General features: G+C 31.7%; 1 protein-coding gene across 1 annotated transcript; it reads left to right on the top strand.

Annotated features, from left to right (window-relative positions):
- Window positions 1-836: 836 nt before the first annotated feature.
- On the top strand, window positions 837-3,581 carry LOC123923665 (protein FAF-like, chloroplastic). Its single transcript, XM_045976362.1, has 2 exons — window positions 837-985; window positions 1,545-3,581. The coding sequence occupies exon 2, from the start codon at window positions 1,567-1,569 to the stop codon at window positions 3,238-3,240; it is 1,674 nt and encodes a 557-aa protein (XP_045832318.1). The 5' UTR covers window positions 837-985; window positions 1,545-1,566; the 3' UTR covers window positions 3,241-3,581.
- Window positions 3,582-8,724: the final 5,143 nt, after the last annotated feature.

The following is an 8,724-nucleotide window of genomic DNA, read 5'->3' as shown; positions in this document are numbered from 1 at the left end:
CATATATAATTCTATAAGATACACAAATACTTTGTAAAAAAAAATACACAAATACATAAAAAATATGTTGATAAAAAACAGACATAATTTTAAATATATGAGTTTAATTGATATATATGCACCGACGGTGTAAAATAGTTTTACACAATCGTGTAATAAACAATCATTATTTAGTCATGTCATATCAAGAAAGTGGGGTGAAGTGGGGTGATGTGGCGGAAAACATGATTGGTATTGGTTGACAGTGTAAAATTATTTTACACCGTCGGTGCATATCAATTAAATCCAATTTTAAATACATACAAAGCCAGCATTACATTAATGGTTCAAATCTTTATGAATGTAGAAAATGTGATTAAAAAAAACGATTTTACTATTTGCCAACAAAAATAAATTTTACTAAAAATGGTCATCAAATTTTATGACAATCGATAAATACTTTGACAGTAACACTGTTAGTATAATAAAAAATGAAATAAAATATATTCTACTAAAAATATTTCATCGTCAATTCTCAAACAGAGATTAATCGAACAACAAATTAAGTGATTATTACACACAGTAACAACTTCTCTAACATAGTTTACCAACAAAAATATTCGGATTCATTACCATCCATCACAAACTTGTGTCCATAAATAATAGTTCTAGTTCTATAGTAATAAAAGAAGACTTTTTTTATGTAGAAAGGAAATAAAATAAAATAAAATAAAATAAAATAAAAACTGTAATGCAATAAAGAGAGTCATTATCATGGTGCTTAAATGGGTCCACTGAACACGGTTCTTTAATGCTTTTTACACCCTACAAATACCCTCCCACCCTCATTCTCTCCCATCATGCATTGCACTCTCAACTATATTCATACATACATTCTCAACTATCTTGTGTTACAATTTGCACTCTCACAGTGGTCTCTATCTCTAACTAGAGATAGACCTCTGTCTTTGCTTTGCTTTGCTTTGCTTTGCTATCTCAAGTCAAGGTAATCATCAATTCATTTTTTAATTCAATTTCATTTCATTACATACTTTGTACTTTTCCTAACTTTGTGTTTTCCAAAACCTTACATACATGCATGTTACCTTGTAACTTGAAATTGGTCTTTTCCTTTATGAAACACTTATCTTTCACTCAAATTTTATCATCTACAACCAGTTGTATAGTGCACTCGGTTGAAGACCTGAAAATTAAGAAAAAATAATAATAATTTTCTCTTAATTTAACGTCTACAACCGAATAAACTATAAAAATGGTCGTAGTGGATTCAAATTCCATTTTACTTGTATTTTTTTTTATTAATTATTATTGGCCTATATTCCTTTTAAACTCAACTATAAACTAAATGAACTACATATATACATATAGAAAATTCTAGTTTATTTTCATTTAATAACTTAGATAAAATTTGCTTATAATTTAACATAATAAAATAAAATTTATTTTAGTCAAAAATAAAAACATAGTGTTTGTTTTGGATTATGTTACTTAGTGTATATATTTTGTGCAAAATATTAAACATTTGTTGTATTGTATATATGCAGCTAAGTGCAATTTTTATCGGAGATGTCAATTTGTATGACAATGAAGATAGAAGAAGACACTGTGCTGAATCAGAAGCAAGGGATAGTCACTATCTTGAACTGTAACAGTGACACTAATTTCACACCTACATCACCTCCATCTCTAAGAAGAACTCTCTCAGCTGACATGTCATCAAAGAAATGGTTTCCACAAAATGGAAACTCGAACCCCATCAAAAAGAATTCATCATCTGAAAACCTCTTTCAGCTGCACTCGAACAAGTCATTTTCATCCTCGGATGAAGATGATGAGTTCAAAGAAACTAAGATGATTGATGAAGTTGAAGATGAAGCTGAGAGAGAAAGGCTTGAGATTTGGAGTTCAATTCAAAAGAACAAAAAAGAAGAGCAACAAAAAAGTGGGTCATTTGATACTTGGAGTTCACTCATGTCTTTGAAGACTAAGGATGAAATCTCCAAATCTCTTCCACCATACATTCATCCTCTTGCGAAGAGGACGAAAAGTTCTTTGTCTAGGAAGAGCCTTGAGATTTGCACCGAGAGTCTCGGATCTGAGACTGGTTCAGATGGATTGGTGTTTTCTTATCCTCCATCTGAGAGTCCTGGATCCAAGACTAGTTCTGATGGGTTGTTGTCTTCTTATCCTCTGTTTGAGATAGAGGATACAAAAGAACAACAACACCAACAAGAACAAGAAGAGAAAAAAGATGATGAAGATGAAGAAGAAACGGAAGAAGTGTTGGAAGTGGCAAGGTTCAATTATGGTAGTGTTGCCGCTACTACTAAGAAGTCGCAACCACGATCCTTCCCTCCACCACTTCCTTCGCTCTCTCGCCAAGATGGTCCATCTCTTCACATGAGGCCACACCGCGACAACGGAAGGTTGGTTTTAGAAGCTGTATCTCTTCCTTCATTGAACAACTTCTCTGTTCAACGCCAAGACGGACGACTTGTACTCACTTTCGCCAATCAAAATGAAGAAGTTGATGAGAATGATGAGAAAGAAAATGATGGAGTAGGTGAGATGGAGGAAGAGTTTGAAGGGTTTGAAGAAGAAGAAGAAAAAGAAGATGAAAATGAATATGAAGATGAAGTTAATCAAGATGAAGAATTTGAGAGTGTGATGGAGAAAGGGTCATTAATGTCTTTTGAGAAAACTACTATTAAAAGTAGTGTTCATTGGATAGGATCTAATAAGAGCAATAACAATATGGTGAATAAGCAAATTGGGCTAGTGAATAGGAATCCAATGTGGTCAAAGAAGTTCAATAATGAAGTGGATAACAAAAACTTTGAAGACAAAGATGTTCAAATGGTTGAAGCTAGTCAAATGGTAAAATCACTTCCACCAAGGCCAAGAGTTGCAAGATTGATTCCATCAGCACCAAATGCAGCAACTGGTTCTTTCAACTTGAATTCTTATGAACATTATTGGAGGACCACAAAACCAACATCAACAAAAGGTGCTAATTATCCACTTGGCCATTATCAAGAGAACAACAACAATAATAAGAGTAAGATTGTTGTGTCTACAAAAGGTGAGATGAAGAACATGAACAAAAACTCCAATGATAAGCAACAAGTTTTGGTTCTCAAAGGAAAGAATGGTGATTACTTGGTTCATAATTTGAAGAGTTGCAAGGATTCAAGAAGGTCTTTTCTATTTTGGGAACCATATTGCATTGCTACCTCATGAGTCACACCTAAACAATCACAAAAGTTTACTACTACTATTTCTAATTAATCCAACAACATCCATTGCTTAAATTCAAACACTAATATCTTCGTTTCTTTTTATAAGCACCCTTTTGCACGATACAAAAGGAGTTTATAATTAGATACAGAGGTAGTATTTATTACTCCATGTATCCTTTTTATTAAGTCTACTTAGTTCAACTCCTACAAGGAGTTCAAGGAGTTGTAATGTAGTGTAGTCAAATAAAAGAAAAGGATAGTGAGAATTACTACTTTAATTATTTGTAACTTAATTGTAAGGTGTCATATAATTTATAATATAATAAAATATATATTTATCTACTCTTTGTTATTGGTTCATAATCAATATATTGTACAACAACATAATCTTTGCTCATCTTTGACTTGGTGGGAATGTCTTGTCTTGTTTTCAATTGTGATCTATCCATCATCATTGTTTCTTTAGCTTTTCAACTTTTATGCTTTTGTATTCCACAAGCCTATGAGGTTTAAGAATGGGTTTTGTCATGTCTAAGTATTGGTCTTATTTTTTGGGAACACTATGATCATTCCTTGATTTGTTTTGCCCCTTATGGATGGTGACTAGTTCATACTCAATCAGAAAATTTAAAAAGTTAACTATATTAATTTGTTAATTGTACCTAGGTTTTGGTCTTAATTACTTATTTTATATATATATATATATATAGAGTAGTTTACCAAATTGATTACCAACGGTATAGTGTTTCCAACTCTTACAATTAAATATTGGTAGTTGGATTAATGTAATTAATTATTGAAAATCAATATTATCAATTGTATGATAAATTCAACAATCCAATGACCAATCTTTAAATATAAAAGTTAGAGATATTCTTTCCGTCTCAAAATATAAACAATAGTGGACAACAAAAGTTTAAAAAGTTGATCAATGTATTCATGTAATTATTTTGTCAATGGATTAATCTAACAATTGAGCAATTTATAAACCTTTGAGCATAAAGACAAGATATGCTAGCCATGCATTAACAAAACTTTGACAAGGGCCTACAACTTAAAAAAGTAAATATTATTGACATATGTATTTGCAACATAATCAAGACATATTATAATTATGTTTCAAAGCAAAACAAAAAAAACATGCAAAACAAATTATCGTGATGGTGATGATAGCATCATCAACTTTTAACTGAAATATATATAGAGCTGCCACTTTCTGATGGTGGGTGTGACAACTTGCTAATGGAAAACAAAGCAACACAAATTTAGGATTAAATAATTACTAACATGGGGTGTGATTTTGTTTCCAATATTTGTTGCTAATGATGGTATTGCATGTATCACATGTCATAATATTTCTGTGTGTTACTATGAAGTATTTGTGTTTGAAAAATTCAATAAAATCCTAGATCAATTAAATCTAGATACAAATAGTTGATCAATTGGAAAAAAAAATGTTAAAATTATTAGGTTTAACATCATGATCGGAATTCGAATTTCAACTCTTTCATTTGTGTGTGAGTTTTCAATAGCTATTATCATTTCGTCTATCTACCAAAGAAAAAAAAAAAGCACAAGTTGATCATGGTTGTTGGGCTAAACGATATAATATACTTCATGATTCGTGAAAGGTAAATAGTGAATGTTAGGGATGCATTTGGAAAAATGAGAATTTTTTCTTTTTTTTATAAATGAAAAATGAGAAATTTCTAGTGGGCAAGGTTTTATACTTTCTAATGAGATGCTAATATTCATTGTAATTCTCACTTTGCAACTTTGATGGATTTGATATTGATGTATTCTTTTGTGATTGATGTTCTTGAAATGATGAAAGAATATTCCACCGTTAGAGAATGAAAATACAAAGCAAACGGACTTTTACTTTTGATGGATAATTTGAATTTTGCATTCAAATTGCATTTGATGAAAAATATATCTTGGGAATTTTAATTGAATTATCGTAGACATTGAAGAAAAAATAAAGATCAAGATATCTTCATTGCTACAAACTTGATTAACATCACAACCGTTTACACATTCTAAGCGATAATGGATGAGAGTCTTTATTGGTATTTGTTTGTTTTGCAATAAACATGACACTAACATTTCAAACATGGAATATATATATTCTTGGAAGATTACGACATGGTGATAATGTTGAATCTTCACAATAGAGAATCTTTATCCATTGAATTATTTTATATTTGTGTGGACATGAAATTTCAAGAACTTAACGATCATTCTAGTTAGACAAATGGTCAGTTTTTCATTTGTATAAGTATTACTTGTTTGAGTCCTACCAACTTGTTCTCTACATCTACATGTAGGACAGTTTCCTTAATAATTTATTATTTTACCTATATTTAGTTTTATTATATTTTAGGCAAATTTCTTATTTTTATATTTCACCTAGATTAGTTATTTTTATATTTTAGGTAGATTTGTTATTTTTATTTAGTTAGGTTAGTTATTTTTATTTTTACAATCTTTTAGAAGATTTGTTATTTTTATTTTTCACTACTATTTAAACTAAACTATTGTAGCCTTGAAAGGCAACCTTTTGATTCAATAAAAATATAGAGATTTTTCTCAAATTTAGTGGATTCCAAATTACTCCTTCTGGTGGATTCCGGAAGTCTAGTAGATTCTAGATTAGTTACTCTTTCTAGTGGATTCCGGAAATCTGGTGGATTCCAGAGCCTTATCTAACAGGTTTGTCGCTTGCGAACCTGTGTTTTATTATAGGATTAGCGTTTGCTTTTCCTTCACGCTTCCGTACTGCGTCAGTTGGTATCAGAGCCTGGTTTCTCCTGTTCTTTTCCTAACGTGATCAGCCATGGGAGAATCAATTCCGGTTATTAGGGTTCGCAATAACAACCATATTGTTAGGTACATAAAATCAGAACATACTCGTGGTGAATCTGATTTGGAATACTATGAGCGTCGATATTACAAAAGGTTGAAGGATGATTACTACGAGTTTAAAATCTCTGATTCGACATATCGTTGTCCGTTTTGTTACAACAAAGATTACTCGTTGTCCGGCCTTTTGAGGCATGCTTACAGAATGACAGGTTACTCGCGTAAAACGATTAAAGATATTGCTAAACATTCTGTTTTGATAACTTATGTTAATTGGTATGTTAATGTTAAATTTGAGGAAGCATTTAGCATCTTCAATAATGCCAATAACAACAATCATGCCAATAATTTTCATCTACGCCACATAGCTACTAAAACCCTAGACGATAACCAGCCATCTCTTCCCGAGAAACTTGACGATCCTGCTTATAAATCCGAACCGAAAGAAACCGAAGTAGTTGTTGAACAAGATGCTTCGGTTGAAGTTGATGAATCGAAAGATGAGAAGGAAGAGATCGATGAACATGATGATTCAGAGAAAGAGGATCAAACGGATGTGGAGTCTAAAATGGTGGAAACTACAATCGATGAGGAAGGAGTGCTCAATCTAGAATTGGAGGGTAGTTTCAACGAGAACAACAATAACATGGATTATGATGTCCAAACAGAGGCGACACCCGAAATTGATAAAGAAACAAAGGAGAAAGAAGGTCATGTAACAAATTTATCGTCATCGGCAATACGGTATGATGCAACTTCAAGGACAACACAAACAGAGGAACTTATGAACATTGATCGGTATTCTCATGTTATGCATATAAGCTCTACCTCCACTGTGGAGTTATTAGATGTGTTAACAAGTTGTTATCTCAAGTTAGAGGAGAAAAACAAAGAGCAAAGGGTAGCAATCAAGCAAACGAGAAAGAATTTGATAATTAAAGCAGAACCAGTACTAAGTTTCTACTATGATAAACGCATGAGTCAGTATCAAGCATATGAGGTTCTTTATCAAGATAAGAACTCGGGGTCGAGTTCTTTTGAGGTAGAGGAGACTGATGTAGGAGAGTTTCCTTAATAATTTATTATTTTAGCTATATTTAGTTTTATTATATTTTAGGCAGATTTCTTATTTTTATATTTCACCTAGATTAGTTATTTTTATATTTTAGGTAGATTTGTTATTTTTATTTAGTTAGGTTAGTTATTTTTATTTTTACAATCTTTTAGAAGATTTGTTATTTTTATTTTTCACTACTATTTAAACTAAACTATTGTAGCATTGAAAGGCAACCTTTTGATTCAATAAAAATATAGAGATTTTTCTCAAATTTGGTGGATTCCAAATTACTCCTTATGGTGGATTCCGGAAGTCTAGTGGATTCTAGATTAGTTACTCTTTCTGGTGGATTCCGAAAATCTGGTGGATTCCAGAGCCTTATCTAACATGTTTGTCGCTTGCGAACCTGTGTTTTATTATAGGATTAGCGTTTGCTTTTCCTTCACGCTTCCGTACTGCGTCAACTTTCTACGAGGCAAAATTGATTTCGCCCATAGCCACAATAACCATCAAAAGATCATATTTATTACTATGAAAATTATGAAAACTATATTGCGAGAGAGATATAATCTGATTATTTTCATCATACTTCGTGGATTATAAGAGAGGAGAAATTTGGAGAATTAGAGATGGTTTACCATCCAAATTTTGGAAGATGATTGGATCCCATAGTACTTAAGAATGGTTTCAAACCTTGGTCTACAATGCCTAATCGGTATGATTTAGTATTTGTAAATCAAACAATTTTGTAATTTTTTTCTTATATTCGATTTATAGACTAGAGATAAAAAAAATTCTGTCAAAAAAAAATGACTAGAGATAAAAAAAAATTGTTGAATAAACCACTTTGATTTTACTATTTTTGCTTATTTTCTAATTTTTTTTAATCAATGAACTCATTAACTCTTTATTTTTGTTGTCTTGTTGAATTAATCTAGATAATTTATGATAATTTATTAAATTTTGAATGATAATTTTTAAGTCTCATTGGATATTTTGGTCCCCTAAAATGCTCCTTAAATTTAATTATGTTTACATTTTTGTAGCATTTTGTGAATATTTTAATTAATGGGCATTTATTTAAAAATTTGGTCGGGTTAGCCTCTCAACCCGCCAACCCACACTAAAACCGGGCAGTGAAATTTTCAATCTGCTGTCGATAATTGGCTCACCCACCCCGCACGGTTTTAGATGAGTTAGTGGCAGGGCGGGTCCTGACGAGCAAGTTAGCCCATTTTCCATCCCTGCTACTCTGGCTCTTTGAAGACCATCAAATTGCTCCAACCCCTCTATCTTCCACCTTGCAAACTGATGTGTTTAGTACGGAGACATGAGGGGAATTTATTCAGTTAAATTGTTACGATACAGCAGTAGTCAAACTTGGGAGGCACAAGATTGCCAAGTTGCAATGGTCCATCCAATAATAATAATAATGAAAAAGAAAATGGATAGCCACCAAATTTAGTCTAGTGGTTAAGAATTTGGGTAATATGCATGAGATCTTAGGTTCAATCCTCATTGAATCCATTGTAAACCAAAAATAATAATAATAATGAAAAAGAAAAC

The sequence above is a fragment of the Trifolium pratense genome, linkage group LG4 (genome assembly GCF_020283565.1).
Source record: "Trifolium pratense cultivar HEN17-A07 linkage group LG4, ARS_RC_1.1, whole genome shotgun sequence".
Taxonomy (NCBI): Eukaryota; Viridiplantae; Streptophyta; class Magnoliopsida; order Fabales; family Fabaceae; genus Trifolium; species Trifolium pratense.
Note: the sequence above shows the minus strand (reverse complement) of the source record. Positions and strands in the feature narration are given on the sequence as shown.